This window comes from Clinocottus analis, unplaced genomic scaffold (assembly GCF_023055335.1).
Source record: "Clinocottus analis isolate CAN_PGR_092001 unplaced genomic scaffold, fCliAna1.0.p SCAF_20, whole genome shotgun sequence".
Lineage (NCBI taxonomy): Eukaryota > Metazoa > Chordata > Actinopteri > Perciformes > Cottidae > Clinocottus > Clinocottus analis.
Genome location: NW_027175932.1, coordinates 9,869,024 through 9,894,538, shown reverse-complemented (window position 1 = coordinate 9,894,538; position 25,515 = coordinate 9,869,024). Strand labels below are relative to the sequence as shown.

General features: G+C 44.1%; 1 protein-coding gene across 1 annotated transcript; it reads left to right on the top strand.

Annotated features, from left to right (window-relative positions):
- Positions 1–1,846: 1,846 nt before the first annotated feature.
- On the top strand, positions 1,847–23,074 carry LOC137791492 (protein phosphatase 1H-like). The gene is made up of 10 exons (XM_068586479.1): positions 1,847–2,386; positions 7,826–8,015; positions 9,691–10,062; positions 12,608–12,720; positions 13,004–13,088; positions 13,926–14,044; positions 16,218–16,281; positions 17,300–17,407; positions 18,840–18,991; positions 19,941–23,074. Exons 1-10 carry the CDS (start codon positions 2,157–2,159, stop codon positions 20,086–20,088), a joined length of 1,581 nt encoding a protein of 526 aa, XP_068442580.1. The 5' UTR covers positions 1,847–2,156; the 3' UTR covers positions 20,089–23,074.
- Positions 23,075–25,515: the final 2,441 nt, after the last annotated feature.

Sequence of the window (25,515 nt, the reverse complement as noted above, 5' to 3'; positions counted from 1 at the left end):
TGGCAATTCATGTGTGCTTTGGCACCTCTGAGCTTCCTCATGGAAAATGCAGTCAAAGGAAATTGATATGACAAAAACCTGGAGCGAAGATCAATGACAGAGCTATTGACGTTGGACCTGTTTATTGTAGTATTTCTTGATATTGTTTCACAGAAGAACACTATATTATTGGTTGAAGCAGTTCCTGGATGAAAAATTGAAAGTCATTTGGTACCTTGCACAGTCATCATTGGGTCAGTCAGACCTGTTCTGTGTGTAATGGCTCTATCTACTGGGACTCAGTGTGTATTACAGGAACTTCCTTTTCCCCTGCAGACATGCCTATTCCCATACATTTACTGTGGGTTTCCATTGGTAATAATGCAGTTATGAATGTTAGTAATTCATTAATCATTAGTCAAAGGTTTTTATTGTTAGTGAACCATCAAGGCTACAGTCATAACTTTTATTATGAATGATTAAACTCTCAAGGAAAATTATATCACTTGATAAATCATCATGCCGTTTTTATTGTAAGTCATAAAAAAGGGATTCCTCCACTGGAATAATAATCTATTGTGTTTGGGGTTGTAAATGTTAATGTGTTGTCCATTAATAGATTGTTTTTGATCCTCTGCAGCTCTTTTACTAAATGTAAGTGGTTCAAACCACTTCTGCATTGGTGGGTTTGTCCAATTAAAGAGCAAGTTAAAGCTGGAGAATATTGCTGATGTAAGGAAATAAAACATGTAATAATGCACCTTACAAGTTATACACGTATGTAAGTAGTTAGTAAATAAACCACTTACTTATATATTAAGCATAGGCTTATGACAAATTAGAAAAATAGGTACAGGCATTCATATGTTGGTTTTTCAAAACGTGATTACACTCATAACAACTATTAATATAATTATTATTATTACTGAAGAAGGGGAACATTATATTTTTTTAAATAAGTATTTCAATCGTATTAGAAATTGAAATGTTGCTCTTCCCAACCCCCTTGGGCTGCTTAAATGTGTCTTAAGTCCTTTCCTTTTAGTTGATTAAATACACGTTGACCTTTAATGTGCGTGAGTGCTCTACAGCTTGCATCTTAAATGATTTGTTTAACGACAAGTCCTCGCGATATCACAAAATAACCACACAGTGTACGTGTCCATGCACCAGACTGGTGCGCTATTCAACAGATGTATAGTGGAACATTAAAGCCTGCAGGCTGCAGGGAAGGCCTCGAGCTGCTTAACTCCACAGAAGGGACTTAAAAAAATAAAAAAAAGAGGCTAAACTCCTTTTCCTTATCATCATTAAAACAATTCCTGTTGTGATGCACGCGTCCAGTATCAAGTGTTACATTGTAATACATCACATTTCTATTCAGGACAGCCTATAATACAAAGGCAGGGCTTCTGGAGCCTGTGTAAGGACTGTAGGGCTGAATTACCTTTAACCTGCTGTCAGTAAGCTGCTCATCCTGCACTGCAAAAAATAACAGTCTGGCCTATACCGACCATTAAAGTCTTGTTTTGTATGCAGAGATTAGAATTTGTTATAATAATCAAAATATAGATTTCATAACAGGGACTCATCGCTCCTCCTGTTGCAGTTGATGTCGTTAACGATTCAAATTGATATATAGTCGCAAACAAAATAAAAATATTTATTCTACACCACTAGCTATATTAAATGTATAATGTTAGATCAGTATTATTTATTATATTATATTACTTTACGCTTTTAAAAACAAATCATTATATTAGTGGGCTTGGTAAAAACGGGGAGACCAAACATTTTTTTGCAGTGTGCGTCCATGGTTGCGTCACATGACCCGTTAATCTTCAGTGTATTTCCGCGTTCACGACGGCCGAGCTGTTATCAATGACTCTCCATGGGCGTGCAGGGCTTCACCTCCAACGCATCGTAGCGGCTCTCCTCATCCTCTCCTCCGGCTGCGGCTGTTGTCTCCGCTTTTGGATGAATGAAGCTTTAACCGTCTGAGGTCCTCCTCCTCCTCTTCCTCCTCTTCCTCCTCCTCCTCCTCCTCCTCCTCCGCCTCTTGTTCTCCATCGAGGCTGCCATCGACCAGCACGGCCGAGCTGGGGGGGAATCCGGGGAAAGGGAGCCGCGGCGCCGCGCACCGGCCGACGGACGCACCGCCGCGCCGCGCCACCAACATGCTCACCCGGGTCAAGTCCGCAGTGGCCGGGTTCATGGGGGGCATCATGACCGGGGGCGGCTCCGGCGGCCACGCTGGCTCCGATCTGCCGATGAAATTCCCATATATGAGACCCGAGTTCCTCGGCCTGTCCCCGGATGAGATCGAGTGTTCCGCGGACCACATAGCCCGGCCCATCCTCATCCTGAAGGAAACCAGGAGATTACCGTGGGCCACCGGATACGCAGAGTAAGTAACCTGGCGGCAGCTGTTCTTCAATCTGCTGATAACGTGTCACCATCACGGTGGCATTTGATAGGAGGCATCTGCGTGCAGCATTGCGGAGGCCGAAGTGCTCGCCAGGTCTCCGTCACAACAGTTTTCTTTCACCGCAAGACGAACACAGATGAAAAGCAGCAACTGGAAGCAGACCTGCACCTGTTGGGACCCCACGTGCATCTCATCATGCATTGTTTTGGATCCACCTAACAACTAACCTTTTGCTCTTCAGGCTTTGTGTGCACTTTAAGCATGCGTGTTTTGGATAACGGCATTCATCCACCCTGAGAGCCAAGCTGGTTTTCACGTGCGAGAGGATGATGCATCCACGTCTGTACCAGCAGCATCTGGGTATTAGTGTCTACACATGGTGCTCTATTTACAAGCCAGCTGTATACTGTCTGGGTGTGTGGGCTCTAGATACACCGTGTGTGTGTGTATGTGTGTATATACATATGTATCTCCTAATGCACTGTGGTGTGCTCGTCATTGCTGCTCTGTCAGAATCCACATACTGTAATATAGTGCAAAACCATCTTGTGATTACTACTAGCAGTAATCATGTCACATTTCTCCTCATAATCTGATTTGAAAGCGGTGGACCCAGGATATTGTTCCATGAGAGCATGTGTTTGGCTCTTCAGTTTCTTATTGGAACAATGACCTGTCACCATATCAGTGTGAGGGTTAATTAATGGCCGACTTCGGTACATTGATGAATTCCAAGTTGACTCTCCTTGATAGTACTTGTTTACTCCGACTGTTCCCACTGTTGGCTTAGTGATATGTGTTGAGTGACTCGTGAGTCGTATTGTGTGAGCTAATGAATTCAACCCACTACTGGTCAACTCTGTCGAGAGACCAAAAGGGCTGCAAGGCGTCGTAAAACGCACTCCATCGAGACTCCAAAATGAACAGCAATGAATGCAGGCTCGAAGTCGTCGTGTACGACATGCCCGTTTAGCAGCAGCGAGGTCCAGCAGTGTGTGTGTGTTTGTCTGTGTGCGTGTGTGTGTGTGTGTGTTCCGTTATCTGTTAGCAGTCGGCCAAGACGTACCGCCAGAAAAATCAAACAACGCAGTGTGTTTATGGTAGTTATGCTAACTAGCTGTTAGCTAACAGCGTCCAAAAGTAAAAGTGAGCCCAGCAACATGGAGGAAGAGCGAGCTTAAATTGTGGCAGCGGCAGGTAGCTGTGGCACTTCCCGTTGCAAGCTCAACTGTCACTGTTTGTGGCAGTTGCCGTGGCACATCGTGGCAGCTGAACTTGCAACAGGAAGTGCCGCAGCTAGCTGCCGCTGCCACAAGTTGAGCCAGCTCCCACTGACATAATGGTAAGCAGCGTGCCGCTTTTTCTCATTATTGAGGAAACAAGTGTTTGAAGAATGTGCGTTTCAACAAAATTGTGCTTGATCAGCTGTCGTTTCCACCCTCAGTTAATACATATCACAATTAATTCATTCTGACGTGACAATCTGCCGCTCCACCCTGATACCAGTAATGACCAGTTAACGTTTCACAGAAAGATACACATAATCTTGAGTGATGACGAGGGACAAATGAGAAGAATTGCTAATTAATAGTAGATACAGATAAGAACAGGCTGCAGCTTAATGTTTAATGTCCTTTAAGGCCTATCTGTGATTTTATAATAGCTTTTCTTTCGAGAAATTCTTCTATTAAAAAGTTTTTATACTAAAAAAAAAAAGTTTCTTCCCATTCTGAATCTTGTACGGTTTGTCTCCCACAGACATTGATTGTTTTAAATATCGAGTCCCTCTTTCTCTTTTCTCCCACTGGATTACACTAAAATAATACCGAAAGTGTTTGCTAACCAGGTCTTTGGTGACGTCTTCCTTTCTTTTTCTATCCTTCTCTCCTAAACACACACACACACACACTGAAACACACACACACACACACACACACACACACACACACACACACACACACACACACACACACATGCACACTCACTGATACTCAGAGCAGGCGTAAGTGTCTCTTTGGGACCGGTGTCGTTAATGAGTTCAGCTCGTACCGGCATTCATCTGTAATTAAAGCCGTCTGTGTTGTCATTACAGCAGCCATTTTGGCTCTCACCTCTCTAATTCGCATTTCTCCATATGTTGAAGTGCTGTGCAAGGAGTGGAGAGAGATAGAGCATTAGTTGGTCTATCAAAAACCTATTATGTAAACTGTGCATATATAGCATGCCGTGTTAAGTTCAGGAAACACTTTGGTTTGTCCATAACCTGAAAGCATTTTAACTCGTAATGATATAGATGGCACATACGGCATACAAATGCATTTTTTCCTCACAGTCCCATCACAACTTCATATTGAAAACTCTCCTATTTTGCCGTTGTGTTTTCTTATCTCTGATATTCAGTTGGTGGCGTAATCATGACCAATACCCTGAAGAAGATGTACTAAATTTAGACTTTTTGAAAAACTGTTTCATGCATTTTACTCGTAGCTCTTTCGCTGTTTTTGTTCCTTTGATGTTCTGAGTTAAACAGAGGCAAAGCTATATGAACCATTGTGCCTCACCAAATAATTATCTCATCCTTGGGGCCATTGTCTGGCCCAAAATCTGTTGCAGAGGGTAGAGAAACAAAGGGAGGCATTAGATGTCTGACAATGGAGGGGGAAATTAGGTTTTGTTCCTAATGGGAGGAAAGCTAATTGTTCCAAATGAAACTTGATTGGCAGAGAAATTTAAAAAAACGAAAAGATCAGTGTTTCTGCAAAGGATGAAATGAGGATAAATTAGATGCAAGTGCACTTTCAATCACACACACACACACACACACACACACACACACACACACACACACACACACACACACACACAATGGCATCAGCTGCTCTTACCATGAAATAGAGTACCACAGAATGATCCATTATTGATTGAACCCGTTAAACACATTGTAGTTTTTTAGAGTTCAAAAGTTGATATAAACTATTATTTTAAGTAAAACCAGCAGGACATGATCACACACACACACACACACACACACACACACACACAGGTCATCACGTTACTGTGATTGTTGACAGCCGATTTGATGGAGACGACAAAGACTTCCCGGACTTGTCCATCATGAGCTCCGAAGCGGTCGATGCGTCAAAGTGTTTTATGGCCGTCATAACTCATCGGGCATTTTCGAGGGTGCAGCGGAAATATATTAAGTTTGAAAGCAGAGCTGCGTAATCACGATGAAGACCAGCCCTCTGGACATGATGGCTTTCATACCGTGCATGCACGGTGAATGGCACTTTATAAACCAGGGCCCGTTTTAGCTCGGGCGCTCCCTCAACGCCACAAGACGTAGCATGCACTGTGCACACATTGTGCTTCGCGGGAGATGAGAGCACAGTAATACTTCATCAAACAGGGCAGTTTCTTGTCTGTTGTCGCCGTCTCCGTGAGAAAAAAATCTGATCATAATATTTCCACTGTTCGAACAACCTCAGCAGCGACGAATTGACGGTGTCCCAGTGGAACATTTTGACAGTCTGAATGGCAACCAAATAATTTCTTCCTGTGAATTTGCTGTTTGAGGCAGTGATTTGACAATATTACTGCACGCGTTTTAAAAAGGGCTCCCTGGTTATTGGATTTCCTCTGTAGTGCACTAAAGCAAAATGGCTTCACTTGAACCAGATTCCAAACACAAAAGCCTTTATTGATTTGGTATCCTCCCATTTAGCCACTGCCTCGTCTGCAATGCAAATGGTCAGCTAGACGAGACATTAAAAAAAAATACCCCTCCCTCTCTCTCTCTCTCTCTCTTTCTCTCCCTTTGTCACCCTCTCAAATTAAAAAAAAATCCCTCAGCAAAGCAAGCGTGTAGAAAAACATAAAATAATGTGGCAATGAAAACTTGGAACAGCAAAAGTCAAACACGTACGAAAATGTGCAGAAAAGGGGACTTTAGCGAAACGCTATCTGTCTCTTTCCATCTGAGGTGAAGAAGCATTTGAGGCAAAGAACCACACGTTTGATGCCGTCTAGTAGCAGAAAACATCCAAAGTCTGTGTCTATAAATAGGCATGTCAATTTCTCGACTCGCACACACATTCACAACACCCTCCAGAGACGTCTGTCTGACTCGCCAGCCTCACTGGAGCTGCCTCCACAAGCTCTACTTGCTCACCGCGGTACATATCGGTACATACAGCTCACATTACTGGAGCTATTGGCTCATTATTTGGCAGGCAAAGATCAGTTAACCCCAATAAAATAATGGTGTTTTTTTTTTTTTAAGTAATAACTGGATTATATTCTTTGAAATGTCACTGGTATGAGAACAATATGCCATGACTTTTACATTCAGAGCCGGAGATAACATCACGGACATCAAGTTTATCTCCCTGGGCTTTGGAGGGTTTAGTAACAGGGAGTCGCATGCTTAAAGGAGGCCAGCCATCTTAGTGTGTCAGCAGGGAAACACAAAGCAGCATCATTATGTTGTAATAATAGATTGAAATATAAACAGATTCAATATTTCTCCACCAACTTGTATTACTAGCAGTTTGTAGACGTTTTTGAACCAGCATATATTATGTTTAGTATGAATGTACATTTTAAAATGACAAAAATATATATAATTCAACATTTATATTCAAAATGCTGGCCTCAGCCCCGCTCACATGTGTATTTATGTGTAAGCATGTTTGTGACCACAACACAAAAAAAAGAAGCAAAGCAGTACATAAAAAAAATGTTTTGTCATATTATTTCTAAGCAAACCGCAGTTATTGTGTGGCCGTCCTCAAACAGTACTGTGGGTTTTAGCCCTCTCTGTCATCTGCCTGGTTAAATAAGGGACATATAAAGATGAATAAGGCAACACACACACACACACACACACACACACACACACACACACACACAGCTTTGAGCATGTTCGTATGGCCACACACGAAACAAAGACTTCTAAATCTCCCAGAAGCGACTGTCCTGCTGCATCAGGACTCTCCTGGCAGAGAGGGGACCACAAATAAGCTCTCCCGTTTGATCTTCATCAGGAACATGAACCGCACAAAGCCAGCTGCTTCGCCCGGCGCACAAGATAGAAACCTCGGGCTGCGGCTCTGACTAATTGCTGTGATCCTGCAGGGAGCCCATAATAAGCATGAAAGACCACGGCACAGTTTCATCCTACAACAACATAAAAGCATCTGATGTTCGGTTTTCATTCAACCGCTTGTTCCAGACCACGGCCGTGAGACTGAGCAGTCTGCTGCTCGCAGCTAAATTGTATCTGGAGGGGGGGGGGGGATGTAATGTGAAAGTATGTCGCCAAACGTGATTTTAATATTAGGACCTCTGCATGTCCGACAAACAGTCAAAGCCTCTAAAATACGAGCCAACCGGTTTATGCCATGCCTTTGTTTCCAGGGTGATTAACGCGGGGAAGAGTGCACTGAACGAGGACCAGGCCTGCTGCGAGGTGGTCGTGGCCAGGAGGAGGCCCATGAGCTACTGCCCTCCCTCCACGCCCAGCAAGACGCCCACGGCCAAGAGGCGCACCTCGCTGCCCAACGGAGAGGGCCTGGGGCTCCGCGTGGAGCACAGCAAGCTGGGAGAGGTGAGGAGGCACGAATGCAACGGATCGCGTCAGCATGTGCACAAAGGGGGCCGGCCGGCTTGTAGCTCCGCCACTGCGAGCTAAACACTCAACAAAGTCCCGACTGTTTGCTGTCCTGGCTCCTCGATGGTGGAATGAGGAGCCCCAGGACAGCAGAAAGTCTCTACATCCTCCGTCGCAAACTAAAAAACACATCTTTTTTTGACTACACCTTGAATAAAGAAAGAAACAACGTAGTAGCACTTAAATGGCACTTACTGATAGCACATTGTAGTTCAACTCAGTTGAAGAAACTGTACTTTCTTGAGTCTTGTTGTTCTGAGTTTGTAGTCATGGTTAAATGCACTTACAGTAAGTCGCTTTGGATAAAAGCGTCAGCTGAATGAAATGTAATGTACAGCACAACAACACAACGCACTTAGAAAGCACTCTGATTTGTTTATGTGCCATTCAGGGGACGCTTACTTCTCATTGTGTGTTTAGTTTGGGCATGATTCGTCTCAAAGGATGAACTATGTTCTCCAACTGACCCTCATTTAAATCATTGAATAATCTTCAGGTTTGTATTTTAATTAATCGATTCATCACTTAGTGATTTAACAATAGTGTTTTCCTAAAACCCAACGTGACATCTGAAACTCTTTGACATTCAATTTCTAGTCACATGTTTCCATCAGGAGGAACTGTCTTCACTCTTAACTTTTCATCAAGGCATCATCGTCATCACGTACGGAAGAAAAAAACAACAGAACTTTATTTGACAGAGATCGTGTATTCAAGGTCAGGTAACACCAAGCGGAGTGTGTGTGACAGCACAGACGTGACTGAGGTGTGAGGGTGTTGTGCTGTGTGCCCACAGAGAGGAATGAAGGGATGAGGAGGTTTGACCTCTGCTGTGTCCAAACACTGTGGGACAGCATGAGTCATGATGTTTTCTCCTGGATCCGTCCTCCTGGAGATGACTCACACATACTACAAGTCACCCAGCGGCACGAGACACTGAGCTTTTGCATTTTTCAAATGTCAGTTTAGTTTTTTTAGTTTTTTTTGCGTACGTGCGTCATAATATTTACAACATTTTTAGTATTCAAAAATCTGCTTCCATAATTGTGTTGCTTCATCTTTCAGCTCATCGTTAATGTATTGCCAAGGACTGCTCGCTTGTTCGAGATAACAGCGAGAAGAAAATGTTACATTTTGTTTGTCTTTTTTGCCTCAGTTGGACTGGTCCTGCCTGAATTACACAGATTTTCCAGTGAGACCTCATTGTTGTGAATATCCTGCCCCTTTGTAATACATCAAAAAGCAGCTCAGCCAAACCAAGTCGAGTTAAATGCTGAATATAAACAAGTCTGTGAAGATGTCTGTGGCACACTGCGTATGTAAAGCATTGTTTATTAATTATTTTAAAAGCTGCTCTTTCACTGAAACCCCACCGGTGAATTGAAATTATGAATCCTTATAGATTTTTTTTACGGAAACTCTGATCTGGTAATTAAAGTGTAGGTGGCATCGTGATTAGTGGGTGTAAAGATATGCATCTTTGAGCGAGAATAATTCTGATCCTTTTATCATCTGCACCGTATCTTGAATGTGACTATATTTCATTCAGCTGTTAGTTTGCTCTGTTACTTGATATAAAACGAGTGTACATATTTTGCAAATGTGTCTGCAGGACAGTGAAGGACTGGTGTTCCACTACTGGGCCTTGTTCGACGGCCACGCCGGCTCAGGTGCGGCAGTTGTCGCCTCCCGCCTTATGCAGCACCACATCGCCTGCCAGCTCCAGGCCGTCATCGAGATCCTACGCAACCTCGCCTCCTTGCCCCCGACGGTCCTGGGCGAGGAGCCCGACAGCAACCCCTACCTCCAGGGGAACACCCCGGGCCCTCACCGAGCCCTGACCCGGGCCGCTTCCCTGCGCGGGTCCGCCGGCGCGCCAAGTTCCCCGTGCAACACCCCGCCTCAACCTCGCTTCTTTAACGAGAAGAAGATCCAGCACGAGAGTCTGGTGATAGGAGCCATAGAGAACGCCTTTAAAGAGATGGTGAGAGTCTGGTGATAGGAGCCATAGAGAACACCTTTAAAGATACAGAGAGTCTGGTGATAGGAGCCATAGAGAACACCTTTAAAGATACAGAGAGTCTGATGATAGGAGCCATAGAGAACGCCTTTAAAGAGATGGTGAGAGTCTGGTGATAGGAGCCATAGAGAACGCCTTTAAAGAGATGGTGAGAGTCTGGTGATAGGTCATGATGACTTTCTGCTCAGTCATCCTGATCCTGATCGGCCGTTAAAGCTTTCAAGCTTGCAGGGCGTCACCACTCAACATTCTTGGATTTGGTGCTCATAGTCTTAAATGTCTTATAGCGCACAATGAGATTGCAGAAAATTGTTCATTATTTTCTTGCAGAATCCGGTGTCAGACCTCTCAGTTACAGACCTGCCCGTCAACTTCATCCCATTAGCAGAAGTTTTAGAAGCTGCACTTTGAAAATATTCAGCTTGTAACGTCTTCTCTGACTCTGATTGGAGCTTCCAAAAGTTAGAAATCCGACAAGGAGAGTCTAAAGAAAGTGCTATTAATGTTAAAGTTGCATTTGCTAAATGTAGGATCCAGTGTTTTTAACCCATTCTGGGGACTAAAGTTCAGGATATGTGGACCTCTGCTGTCTCTTAAGTCTCTTCATGTTATTCAGGCTGCTCTGACATTTTGACATGTGTCCTGTTTGGGGATTTGTCTGTGAATCTGCACAAATTTATAGCTGAAATTATTAGTCAGTTAATGGAGTATGACTGCAAATTGATCACATCAATTTTGATGCTCAAATTAATCTCAAGTAATTATTTTTAAAGAAACAATAGCAAAAAAAACAATCCAATAGTTCCAGCTGCTCAAATGTAGATACGTCTTAGTTTATTTGGACTTGTCCCATCGGGCTCTTGGAAGCAGCTTCCTGACATTTTACAGACCAAACAATGAATCAGTTATTCAAGACAATAACTAAATATTGTAAAGCTTATAGAAAGTTGACTCCGGACATGCGTCCATGAGCAGAAATATGTTTCTCTGTAGTGGATGTTCAGTAAATAGCTCATGTATTTAGTAGTTTGTTTGGTTTACACATTAAGATGCATTTTATCAGAATCAGAATCATTTATTGCCACGTATGTTTTCACAAACAAGAAATTTGTCTTGGCGTGTTTAATGCAAACATTAAACACAGTGCAAAGGAAATAGGGCCTCGTCCTGGGGATGACAGGACAAGTCATAACAGGGACTCGAGCTCTGTGAAAGAGTGACGGGAAAAAACTATTATAGTATAGCTCAGTCGATGTGCCAGATGATAATATATAAAGTATTAAAATATCTTGAAAAGCAGTCGTACCACAGAGCCAGAAAGGCACACATTTTCACCAACACACACAGTTTACAGAGATGCTCACAAAAATAGTTTCCCCACCGCAGCCTTCAGCGTCTCCATCTAGTTTATTTAGACATCTGGCCTCAGAGAGATGGCTTATGAAATGATGGCTCCCGGCTAAACGCCACTCAGCCACACAGGATACGCACTGCGGATTTCTGCAGTTCAAAGGCGGCATCCGACTAAATATGTAATTTGCTTTTGCCACAAGGTATTTTTTTTTTTTACGGTGAAATTCCTAATTACAGAAGAAATCGCACCAATCGAGCCTTCTTTTTTTTTTATTACACAAAAGAGAAGAGATTCCTTTACAGCCCTCAGCCGTGTGTTTCTTTGTCATTAATTTCCTTCACTGTTTCTTTTTAAATTGCTTTGCGCCGACACATATCCGGAGAAGCCCAGGTCTGCGCAGTATTACCACTAGATGGCAATGGAAAACAGTCCACGCTGCTCCAGCTGGACCCTGCGGTACCCAGATTAAAAAGATCACTGTGAAAGCTCCTCTCCGATCAACCCACCACCTCCCTGTCTGCGAGAGGAAGAAAAGAAGCTCTCCGACGTTTGATTTGACATCCTTTGCAGGAGGTTTTCACTGCGGCATTGAATGCTGTAGCCTTCGTAGCAGGACCCTTCAGGGGAAAAGAAGAGAGTCCTGTCTGCAGGGCTTCTCCACGATCGGAAAAAGAAACGGAACAAAAAAACACGAGTTGATCAGCATTATCAAATGTAGGGGGTGGCATGTATGACCAGTGTGAAGCCTCTTGACACAAACCCTCTCCCATATCACCGTCGACGTTATTCTTGTTTACTGACACGCGCTTAACAAGAGGTTCAGGTCCAAGCGCTCAATAGTCTGCAGCGATGCCCACACATCCTGTCTTTCTAAAAAAGTTGATCAGATTATCTCAGACTTCTTCAGAGTTCTTGCTCAGCGTCTGATCCTAGTTACTTTTCTCCAATGCAGTCGTATTCATGAGCTTTTTTAAAACAGATGAAGGCAAATAGCATTCATTTAAACCCTCCCTCTATCTACGTGGGCTCCATACAATGTGGGTTTTATTTGACTGTGTGGTTGGATGCTTTTTTCTTTTTTTTTTTCTCCTATTGTGCTTCTTAAGTGAATCTTCATTAAAGATTGACAAGCGTCTCTACTCTTTTTTTCCCCAGGATGCCCAGATTGAGAGGGAGAAGCAAGTCTTCAACATCACGGGAGGATGTACGGCTCTCACTGTGGTTTACCTGCTCGGGAAACTATACATTGGGAATGCGGGCGACAGCAGGTGTGTATGCACGTGTTTTGGACCCTCTCACGGCCAAGCTCAGCAGGGAAATTGGCTGACGCAAGAAGGCGGTCAGCTGATCTGCTTAATCTTGGCCTTCAACGCTATAAGAGCCGTGTGTCCTCTATCTTTCCCTTCTTCACTGCTCCCTTTCCCTGTGCTGTTACGCCTCCACAGCACACATGCTACACCCTCCATGCTCATGTCCACATGCCAAAATATGTCCGTTGGAAGTGAATCTCTTGCTGTTACATCACCTCTCCGTCTTTGTCTGTGTCTGCAGGGCTATCATCATTAGAAACAACGAGATCGTTCCCATGTCGACAGAGTTCACGCCGGAGTCAGAACGACAGCGGCTGCAGTTCCTGGTAAGAAAACGAGGGCCATAAAGAGTGTATGGATGTAGTGTATACATATACTCTTTACAAAAAGACAATGGGCTTGTTCCATTGGGTTCTGGATTATTGCAGAAAATAACATATATATATATATAAACGCTTCCAAATTTCTTTATTTGATTTTGCCGAACAACCCAAACAACCTCTGTAGTTTCATTTAGCCGCTTGTAAGCAGCCGCCTTTCTTTTAAATACGTGATAGCTTCAAAATTCACGCGTGGGTTACTGACCTGTTAACCACAGACCTGGATCCGACCCAAAAACCTTCACAGAACTCATCGACTTAGAGCCGAGGGAACCAGAAGGGCAAAAATACGCGCACCGCGGCGCTCTATTGTCGTCCACGGTCTCACAACGTGTGTTCACACATTCGAGCGACACAGTCAGCACGGCAGCTGAAGTTCATCCGTCTCCTAGAGAGCCGTGCGACAGGGGATATCGACCAACGTGAACGCAGCTGCCTGTGATTGACCTTTTGGTCGTGCGTGGCAGTAAGCCGCGACGCGTCCACGCTCCCTTTTGATTTCATGAATCAATCTCAGTGAGGATGTTTGGAGAAACTCTCTGGTTAGTTGAAAGAAAAGGAAAGCTCACTACCAACACGTCTTACTGACCAACATCGCCTGCACAGATACCTACGCACCGTACTATGTCTTTAGTGAAATGGTTGACTATTCACATCGGCACGGCTGATGTTATCGGCATTATCTATTGTTTGTTCTGGTGCGGTGCAAGGTGGCTGTCATTGGATCTGCACACGTTTATTCAGCTGCCTGACTGACTTGAAGACCATCGTTGTGTCCTGCAGGGTTTCATGCAGCCGCACCTGTTGGGGAATGAATTCACGCACCTGGAGTTCCCGCGGAGAATTCAAAGGAAGGAGGTGGGCAAGAGGATGCTCTACAGAGATTTCACCATGAATGGATGGTAAGTCTTTCATTCATCATGTGCCTCGCACTCTCTATTCTCACTGAGCCGACGAGGCACGTCAAGACGGCAGACACCTGCGTCCTCAAAGCGTGCGCTTTAAGACCGGCGGCCTGCCTCGCTTGGATTTCAAAGCGCTCCAGTTACGATACGGACGTCCTGCGTCCTGCGTCCTGCATCCACCTCAGATGATAATCAGGGACGAGGATTTCAAGAGCTGCTGGTGCCGCGATCTGAATCTCAGCCTCTCTCACTCCCTCGCCCTCCTTTCCCCGCCGCTCACACCCTTCTATGCAGCCAGAGCCTGAAGAGACCAGCAGAGAGCTAATGAGGGAGCAGCCTGACTCGATGTGATATAACGATACAGCAGAGACGGATGGCCCTGTATGTGCAGTGTTCTGCGGCGCGAGCCAGGCACCATGCTGTTTGACCGGGGCTTCAGAGGAAGCCGGTAACGAGATGTGCTTTTACTGCTGCTCTCTGTCTCTCACACACACACACACACACACACACACACTGACTCACTGGTGCATAGAGACACATACAGCACTGTGTGTGTGTGTGATGTATATTTCACCATAAGATCACCCTCTCAGGAGCAGAAATGTTCCGGCCAGGATGCGCCACTCTGCACACACACACACACACTGCTATGTTTCCCTTCACACACCCGAGCGAGGAAGCAGTTTGGAGTCTTTTTGCTCATATCTCGGACAGACTGGGGTGTTGGCACGAGCTGGATCTAAAAGACCGGGTTATACTGAACAATAAGTCAAGTTGAGTCAAACTAATGGATGGGAGGGAGGATTCTGCGAAGACAGGGGTGTAAAGACAAAGGAAAAGAGGGCGTGCACGGGGCACACCGGGCCCAGGTGTGTCCAATATCACTGATTACTCCCCAATCAGGACTGTCTCAGAGATAGAAAGCACAGAGTCCAACTAGCGGGGCCATCACAGTAGAGCTCGGACATTTCCAACATCAACCAGCTAGAGAATCATTTCGTAGGATCTGAGAAAGCCAAGAGATGTATGATTATTCTACTCACGGATGTCAAAGGTACAAAACAGAGAAAAAGCAGCAACAACCCCACATTTGAGCAGCTAATGAGCGCCGCGAACGGTTGACATTCATGATTAAGAACCTAAGTGTGTGCCGGATAAGAGAGTAGAGCAGTGCTCTCGGTGTTTGGTTTGATGAGCGAGCTTCCACCGCAGAGGCACAAAGGCCAGGCAGATTGTTGAATTTGGGACGGGGAGAAGTACTCGTCTGTCTCGCTTCCGAGACAGACGACCGGGCCGAGAGAGACGGAGCCGACCTCGGTCAGATGCGGAGGCGTTTGAAGCTGATGTTGATATTCCCCGCTGAACTGGTGACCGAGTCTAATCTAGCTAGTTTAAGTACATCAGCGTCAGCCGAGGAGTCTTTCAGTCTGACATCAAAGCTCCATTTTTATAAGTGCGTTTTCAGATCGCCTGCCTCCGTTCCTGCGCTTCTCAACTCGTTTTCGTGTCCTTTGCTCGTCTAGTCGGAGCTCCCCCTCGCTTTCTCTCGCTAAATTTTTCAGCAGCGAAAACACTTGTTATTGCACTCGAGAGGGACACAGAATAACAACCCAACCATAGAGATGGCGGCGGCTCGGTTTTCCCGCCTACAGTACAAGTTGACGAAATTGAGCAAGAACAAATCGTGTGGGGGCAAAAAGGAAATTAACATTTTGTTCAACGCAAAACTGACAGAAAGAAAGTTTACGCTTCACCATGTTTCCCCAACAAGATGGGTTCATTCATCCTGGATGGGCCTCACTCTGCCTGTGCCAACAGTTTTGATCATTACTAATATACATGTAGAAATAACCCTCGCGACGTCATCACCGTAATGGGACGTGGGTTGTTTGCAGCATGTCCCATTCTCGGGACTAAAAGTCAGGATATCTCTGCACCTGCCGCGCCAATTTTGACTGAAAGATGTGAGACATCTTGGCTACAAAGCATCCGTCCCTCTGTAGTTCGTTACATCTGGTGGATAATGATGCACCCGAGGGAGAGGCTGTTACTCTTCTCACTTCCTCCATAATGTTCCTCTTGAGTGTGAATGTGTCCGACGGGAATAAAGGAAAGAAAGGAAATTAATTCTCCGTCTTGTTCTACTTTTCTATTCTTTCCTCAAACACAGGGCGTACAAGACCATCGGGGATGAAGATCTCAAGTTCCCACTCATATACGGGGAAGGGAAAAAGGTAAGTGTGTGTGTGTGTGTGTGTGTGTGTGTGTGTGTGTGTGTGTGTGCCTGTCTACTCCAAGTTATGTACATCTACTCTGGAATTTAGAACTGCAGAGAAAATCACTCGCTCTACCATTGTCAATCTGAGACACACACACACACACACACACACACACTGCATGCCTGCTAGCCACCCAGAGAGTGGGCGAACACTCGGTCTCTGATGTGCGAGCACCATACTGTGTGTGTGTGTGTGTGTGTGTGTGTGTGTGTGTGTGTGTGTGTGTGTGTGTATCAATGTACACCCTCACCAGAAGAGAGAGGAGACAGTCCATCTGTTTCACTCCAGTAGCTACATCTAACACACACACACACACAGCCACAGTCAGACCGACACACACCACTCGGGAGATGACAGTCGTCTCTGAGCAGTGAAGTTAATCCCCACTGGGACTGCCGGGGGATGAGAAGGAGAGGAAGAAGACCCAGAATGAAAGCAATCCACCAAATAAATTGCACAAAACGCTTCGAATTTCCAGTCACGTCGGTTTGTTTCATTATTTCAATCAATTCGGTTTGATGCAAAGCGAGACAAAACTGAAGGGATACGGCATCCGGCGACCACACAGCGCCAGTGTTGTCTGATGAATAGCTGTTGACAAGAAACGAGTTATCCCAACGGGGTGAAAGTGGAACTTGATTGTTATCAGAGCAGAAATCTAAAGGAGTGGAGAGAGGAAGAAACGATGAGTTTCCGCGTGCTTCACATCCCTCTGAACAGAGTCACATGTTGTGATGTTTGTTTAAAGCCCCACCCGACATGTTTGAATGTAATACACCAAAATGCAGAGCTGTATTGCGACACGCTGTACTGGGAGCCGCCACATGTTTCAGTAAAGCGAACACCTGCCATCTGTCAGTCAAAATAAGAACATCCATACATGTATTAATGGTTAACAGCAAACAGCGGATTTTCTGTCAGAAATGCATTGTCGGTGTGAGAAAGCGTAACTGCAGCAGTCTATGTTTTACAGGCACGAGTGTTGGCCACCATCGGAGTGACCCGTGGGCTCGGTGACCATGACCTCAAAGTTCATGACTCCAACATCTACATCAAGCCGTTCCTCTCCTGTTGCCCTGAGGTGAGCGCGGAGTCCGCAAATAGACTCAAATCCAGTGGCTGATGACTTAAAAGTGGGCTGAGAGGCAACGAATGGATGAATGAAATGAAACGTCTGCTGGCGTCTTGAACAGAACCAACTTGGAAAAGGGATTTGAAACCACGACGGGACTATCCTGGATCAATAAAGGTCGAATACAAAATGTAATGCTGACGCTGGAATGGAGTCACTGAACAAAAACCCTTTTCGACACGGTTCAACAGACACTTAATTGAACCATGAAACAATGCGACGTTGCAGAGGATCTGAGGACAAACGCAGCAATAACCTACTTTATGATTCATTAAACGTGGAGACGTGACTCACTCCTCTAGGTAACAGAGCTTAAGGGGGGAAATATTTTGCTAATTAAAGGCTAGATTTGTTTATACGGCTACCAACCTGTGATTAGGCCAAACACAGCAATTATCTATACAACTCATACATGGAGACTTGGTCATTGTGATATATCCTCTTTTTTTTTTTTTATCCCTTATGTATGTGCATGCGGGTGACTCGACACAGTCCTGCCAACACTTTCCCACTATGCCAATGATCTACAGGCAGTGTGCCAACAAAGGCAGCGATAAGAACGCCATCTGACCGCCAACAGTTATAGATTATAGCAGCAGGTTGAAAGTACAAAAAAAAGAAGACTGCGTTCCAGTCCCACTTGAGCAGAACATAATGAACTGTTCTTGCAGTTGTCCTGTGTTTCACACTCCGACTGTTTGTGTTTCCATTGAGGTACAGTCACAATGTCAGCCAACCAACTTTCTTAACGACCCCAGCCAGATGTTGCAGCGGTTCCTTTCCACTATTCCCCCGAGACGTGTGTCCTGAATGAGAGGATATGTCGAACACATGACCCTCCCTGCGTCTGCCCCCGTCATATCTGCACTCCGCTCCCACCTGTGTCTGAAAAAAAGGTCCTCCGCTGTGGGAGAACTTAAGCTCACCTGTCTGACTGTCTGGCGCTGGTTTCAAAGCGCTTTCATCTCCTGATGTGTTGCAGTTTGTCTTATAGAGTTTTACATTTCCCCTCCCAGAGCTCCCTGCTTGATCTTTAATTCATTAATACCCGGGTTCATGCCAGGTTCACGTGGGAGACTCAACTCCTCTCGGCACTCTGCGCCTCCGTCTCTTTCGTTCTCTTTCACCCCTCAGCAGAGTCTTTCAAGTAGTGTTTTTTGAGATGCGCTCGGTGAAAGAGGACTGAATGCATTAACTTGTGAAAGACGCCATGTTGAGCAGCGCGAGGGCCAGGTCAGTATGGATTTCTGGATGGCTGAGAAACTTGAGCTCCTTTTGTTTGCAGAGTGTACTTGATCTTGCAAGCAACTTAAAGGACTCCTTGGTATAACATAGTTTAATGAATCATTATGTAATGAACTCTTCATGTTTTGGCACGCAGGTGAAGGTATACAACCTGATTCAGTACGAGCACGGGGCCGACGATGTTCTGGTAATGGGAACCGACGGCCTCTGGGACGTCCTCTCCAACCAGGAAGTAGCCGAAGCCGTCACCACATTCCTGGCCAACTGTGACCCTGATGACCTACACAGGTCTGCTGTTTCTTCTTTTCTTCTTTCTCTCCTTATTTCTTGATTCGTCTGTCCATCTTTTTTGTCCACAGTGAGCAATTCAACTGAACACACAGGCAGATTAATTGAAGTAGAAAGTCCAAAAGCATGTAACTCACAGACTTTGAGGCGCGCTCCCGCAAAGTCCATGAGGGTTTAGTGTTGTCGCACTGTCAAATCGTGGAGTGTTTGAGTCTCTGGCAGACATTTTGAGTCCTTTACGAACCCTTTACGTAAGTCAGAGGCAGACTTTGCTTCAGGGAATTAACCACAATTCATAGCCGTGTGACACAGTTAACGGTGGATGAATGGAGACGTGAAAAAAAAGCTAAACAAAGAGGACGGCACATGTGCATTCAGCCTGGAATAATACATGTACACAACAACATTAAGGATTTAAAGCTTCACACATATGAAGTCAGAAGAGATTTATTTATCGAATTCTTTTCCTTTTGTCATTCAAACTGTTTTTGACAAAAACGAGTAAAAAGATGATTTGAAATGACCTCATCTCGTGAGGAAAGAGCCTGGAAGACGTTCAAATCAGGGAGGGAAAAGTATTAAATAAAAACCCGCAACTGTTCACAATATCTTTTGGCGTCCTGATAACGTGATGTTACAGCATTTCAAGCCCTCACAGCCTCTCACACTCAAGCACTTAACAGAGAACGTCAGTAAGTCCCTGAGAGTTCAGGGTTTGAGGCCTTAGGGCGGACATCTGGGTCGGCTGGGGTCAAACAGTCATTTTTGCTCATGAAGGTTCCTTACGGGGAAATGACCCGGAAGTATCAAAGAGGCCGCCATGAAAAGAGATTTCTCTAAATGCTGAAGGAAGGTGCTTCTAAAGCAACTCCAGAGAAACCAAGTGATACCAAAGTCATGATGCTGTTGGCTCACGACCGAAATTCTGACATTTCCCTCTGGGGTCCAGGTATACCATGGCAGCACAAGACCTGGTGATGCGAGCGCGTGGCGTGCTGAGAGACCGAGGCTGGAGGATCACCAATGAGCGCCTGGGCTCCGGGGACGACATCTCCGCCTTCATCATACCGCTGATGTACGGCAACCGTCAGCCCTGAGGAGCCCGACAGAGATGAATGGGTCGCAGCCCAACAGCGCTGACGTGGACTGAGGATCCCCGTTCAGTTCTCCTCCCGTGCCGTTTGCACATTTTCTTCCTTAGACTAACGATATCCCGATGTTTGGATGGTTAGACTCGTTGGTGTTTCATATCTCGACAGGAGTTTAGAAATCGTCCGCCACCACATTTTGCTGCTCCGGAGACCACGACTAACGTCGGAGAAACATCAAAATATTGACACTTATTTGTGTCACGAATCAAAATTGTCGAGAGATAACTTGGATGAAAAACAGCGGCTGGCACTGAACTCCTGCAGAGATGTGAAAGCTGTAATAGATGAATGTTCTTCCAAGACCAGGAAAAGACCTCTTTCCTTTCTGTCCTTTTTCTTACTTCCCTTGCAGTGCTTTACATGTCCCCTCTTCCTCCGACTCCTTAAGTCCTCCCCTCTTCTCCCGTACTGTACCCTCGACTTGTTTATAAAAAACAAACCTTCTTCGTCTCGTGACCGTGGACCGAGCTGACGGGTCAGCGGCGTTTTCTGTTTTGCCACAGTGTGGCTTTAAAGGACTGACTTGCTGAAGAAAACTGCTTCCAGGTTGCTTTTTTAGACCACGGACTGATTGCAGCGATGGCATTTGGGCTCGACCCCACCTGGAGCATCATTTATTTGTATTTATTTGTGGCTTTCAGCTGGTGTGAGCCCAGGAAGCCACGGGGTTGGGGTGGAGGGTGAACATCCTGTTTCTAAGAATGTGGACACAGAAGAAAAAGAGACGAGGACGTGATGTTGATCACCACAGAGTAGCGAGGTAAATCAGAGGGAGAGCTCTGTATGAATGACCCGAGTTTAATCAGAAAATTGGCCTCATTTAACATCTGCACAAAAGAAGATGTTCACTATTACAAGTCATTTCATCTAATATGGAGTCTTAAAAATGTTCCTTTAAAATGAATCTCCTTGGTCTCCAGTGACTTTGGGTTTAGTTGGTGAATAGCAGTCATTTTTATGGTGTTTTTACTTGGCTGGATGTTATTATATTCATGAAACGTCCATATTTCATCATTTTGGGTAAAACCCTGGCTGTAGTGCAGAGCGTTTGATAAGAAGTTTGATAGCACTCGCATATCGTTTGCGAGGCTGTTAGCCTATCTTCGCTAAAGACCTTAAGCAAGGAGAGCTAGCTTACTTCCGTTCACAGGTCAAAAAAAAAGTGATCTAAACCACATATTTTGTCTAAATTAAACAAAAGAGATATTTCATGTTTGCCTGTGAGCTTCACAGGTGCTGGTAGGCGCCGTGAGACAAAGCCAGGCTAGCTGTTTCCTGCTGCTTCCTGTCTCGCTAAGCTAACGGTCTCCTGGTTGTCGCGTCGTAATTAATGCACAAATGTGAGTGGCATCAATTTTCTCAGCTGACTCACTACAAGTTAACAAAGGAGTTTTCCCAAAATGTCAAGCTAAAACCTTTTAAGTCAATATTACTTTAGTTTAATAAAAAAGGGACAACCTCACAAGACTAACTGTTAGATGAGATGACTTGTATGTCGCACTTTAGACTGACCCACATCATACACCCAGCAGCCATGATGTGTGAAATGATGATGGGACAAATATTCCCTGCAGCAGGGAGGATTTTATTAAATCCATTCATGAAATACAATCAAAGTCAATCTGGACAAAAGTTTGTCAGAGGGAAAAAACTGAAGCTTTTCGTTCGCTTTAACATGTTTTGCATGTTTCACACGCTTTACATGCTCGATGCGGATTTGTCTTCAGAGGGTCAGGTCTGGCGGTAACAGCGTACTGAGTTTGGATGTAGTGATTTTGTCAGTGCATGCAGTGACATGTTAGGCCTGGGAGTATGAGCGAGGGTGCAATGGTTTACACTGCTGTTTGTTTTTTTTATATGGACTGAATTCGTATTTCTGTAATATATCAAAGCGTTAGTGATGTTATTTGTTTGTAGATGTGCATAAACCATGCATATAAGTCAAAGAGTTATTAGCATCCCAGACATTTAGCATATGAGCCAAGGGTATTATTTGTTGCGAGAGACGGGAATGAAATGAAAGAAAAATGCTAATGGCCAACGTCAGAACTTGATTTTTTATTTAACTTTTTTTTTTTTTATCACGTCGGCTGGACTTGAGGAAGAAAAGCGACCGTTACAAGTTCCGCTTGTCTGAAAGCAGAGTCGCAGCCTCAGAAACTTTATGTGCATTTGTATTTTTTTTCTTCTCTTCCCTCCATTATTATTCTGCATTCATAGAGGCTACACTGCTCAGCCAGCCACACGGGGTTGAGATGCAGCGCAGGCAGTCTGGTCGAAGGAGAAACTATAAACTTCAGGATCAATAAGTAAAAGTCATAATTTTTGCAAAGTTTGATTCCAGTCTGAGAAAGAAATAATCGCATCAAATGAATAACTTCTACAAAAAAAAAGAAAAGGACAGTGATAGTTTGGATTTTACTTTCAGCTCGACTGCAATGTGGTAATTTGTCTCCTAATTTCATTAAATCGGGCGAATGGGAGACTGATTGAATCCAAAGATGATTTGGAAAGCGTTACACTGCCACTACCTTGTTAAAAAAAATAAAATTACATTTTGGGACACACACTTCCTGGCTTTCAGGTGAAATGCATTTCGTAAAATATTGCACTTTAGTTTGATGTGACATGATGTGCCATGGTGTAGCATGGGCTATGTATCATCTTAGCTTTGATTTTTTTGCAGTTGACAATTACCAACATTCCTCCCAGCAGCAGTCATCTACATTTGTCTAAAATCCATGTGGAGCATTTTTCCTCCTGTACATTCCACGAAAGAAATATTTAATTTAAAAAAAAAATCCATATTGTAATATGTAATTATTTGCTGTTGCATCTGTAATTCCATCATATAAGCTACTTGAAAGATTTTTTAAAACTTGTTCTCTAATTATTTTATTGATGATCCTTTTGTTTTATTTCACTTTTGTTGAGTCAACCTACCTAAGCGTTGTCTCGGCGTGCGTCCCAGATGTGGAAATGTTTCGAACCACAAACATGTCGAGACAACGTGAAAATGGGGCATCAGACGATGTGTTGAATGTTCATCCCCATACCTGTCATTACGCCTTGTTCTCTTAGATGAATGTCAAAGAATGAAGATATGATTTATTTTTTTCATCCCACTGTGCCACCCAACTGCTGCACATCAACTCAGGTTAAAATATCATGTGTGGTTAAAGTGGACAAGCGCTAAACAGTGGGGAGTCCTCCAGGGCGCTTTGTTGGTTCCACTACATTTGTAAATACATGAGAAAGCCCTTGAAAGTTTACTTTGCCCCTTCAGCTCGACTGTAGCTGTCTCTTTTTGAAGTTGCTGTATTGTGTGTTAGTCACTGCTGTTGTATTTTTTTCTACCTTTTAGACTATAAAGTTTGTAATGGGAGAAGGGGAAAAGCCGGGCAGGTTTTTTTTGTAGCAAAGAGGAAGTTTGAAGCCCAGTGGGGGACCAATTTTAAGTGACCATTGTGCTAGCCTCGACCTCCCCGTATGTGAATGTGAAATGTACATTTTGTAAAACAAGATAACTTATGAAGTCAAAAAGAAATATTTTTAATGTTTCCTTGTGCAAAAAAAGCAATGTTTACCTTCAGTGTTTCTTTTCCAGAAATGAAAAAAAAGAAATAAATGTTACAGATAAATGTAAGAACAAAAGTAGTTTGCATCATTAAAAGAATGGATATGCAAGCACTCAGCTTGCAGTCCAAATCAGTTTAAAGACCAAATCAAACGAGCAAAGGAGGAGCAAGTCACAAAACAGCAGATGTGCACGGGAACAAACCAATATTATTATTATATATAGATGCAATTCTTAATGAGGATTAACGTGAGTAAAAGTTGTATTGCATCTTCATTAGTCACAGAAGACGTGCAAAGAGAAACCGATGAGTGTCCTCATTATTTGCTGGCATGGTTGCTAAAACCATGAGCCTCTTAAGGGATCTTACAAATGGAGATTGGTGAGAGAAGGGGGGGCTGAACTTTGTTTTACCTTAAAAAAAAAAAAAAAACACCTGCCCCACATTACATATTAACACTACTGATTAATTAATTCTGTTTTCCAGTGCACACAAAATATACAATGGTGTACATTAATATAGGTATCATTATGGATCAAGAGCCCAAACTAAAATACCGACATGCACACACTGCTGCAAACCAAATCACTTTTGTACAGTCCCTAAACTTTACTTTAGCACCAAATAATTCCATTGTAGTGAAAAAGCATTTACATGTGGAGTTAATAATTACCCAAATTCCAAAAGACTTAATGAAAAGAAATTCCCATTCCTTTTGACTCGTCCTGACTTGTTTGGTAATGAATACAAAAAGGTCAGAGAGAATAAACACAAACGCAGGTGAAGCATCCTATTAAAATCACTTTATTGTAACAGAGCTATGTTAACCTTACACGGGTTTAATTTGAACACATTGGATTATTTACGGTTACACCGGAGACGTGCTTCTTGTGAAGGCATGCTCGTCCCCGTTCAGTTTATTCTGTTTACAATCAAATCACGTCGGTCACTTCGATCCGGTTCCTCGACTCTGTCGCAAGTCACCAGCGCCGGCAAGGCAGTAGATTGCGCAGTCATCTCCACATGGGGCAATATGACAGCCCGACCAACAGCACAAACTACTACCTCACCCGGCGCGTGGCCAGCCCGGTGCTCTCCGCCTCGCCTTTTGTCCTCTTCTCTCCATGTCCAATCCCCTCCGTTCGGTTCCGTGTCGCTGTGCGTAAAAGCGCACGGGGGAGAAAAATGGCGTGCGCGTAAAAAAGAAAAAAGAAAAAACGTGGCCGCAATAAAGCCACAGACAAAAAACCCCACCCAAAGAAAGAAAGAGAGAGGGGGGGGGGGGGAAGCACCTCCTGTACCTTTCAGACATTTCCTGCACCCGCTGCTCTCTCCTCGGATGACCTCGGTGAAAATGGCATAAGGCAGGTGAGGACGGCTCCTGAACGGCACAGGCGACCCGCATCGCTTTGTCACATTGCAAAAATAACAATAAAATGATTGTGGCATTAATGTTGTTTTTACATAATGACATTAAACAGTAAAATCAGCATAACACGAATGAGCCGAGCGAAGTTCGGCTATGCAAAAATGCTGCAGACATAAAAATAAAATAAAAAAACACATTACGCGTGCAAAGATCCCCATGAACGCATCACAATGTCAAGCAATTTGAAATAACACTACAATAAAAGTCATCTATTTTAAGTGTCGAAAGACAAACAATTGATTTATACTATTTTGTTTGCGTTATGAAGCACACGAGACAGACTAGCAAAAAGTCACAATAAACGCATCGCGTTGTATAAATATTACCGGGATTTTGTTGGATGTGAGAAAGTGGCAAAAAAAAAAA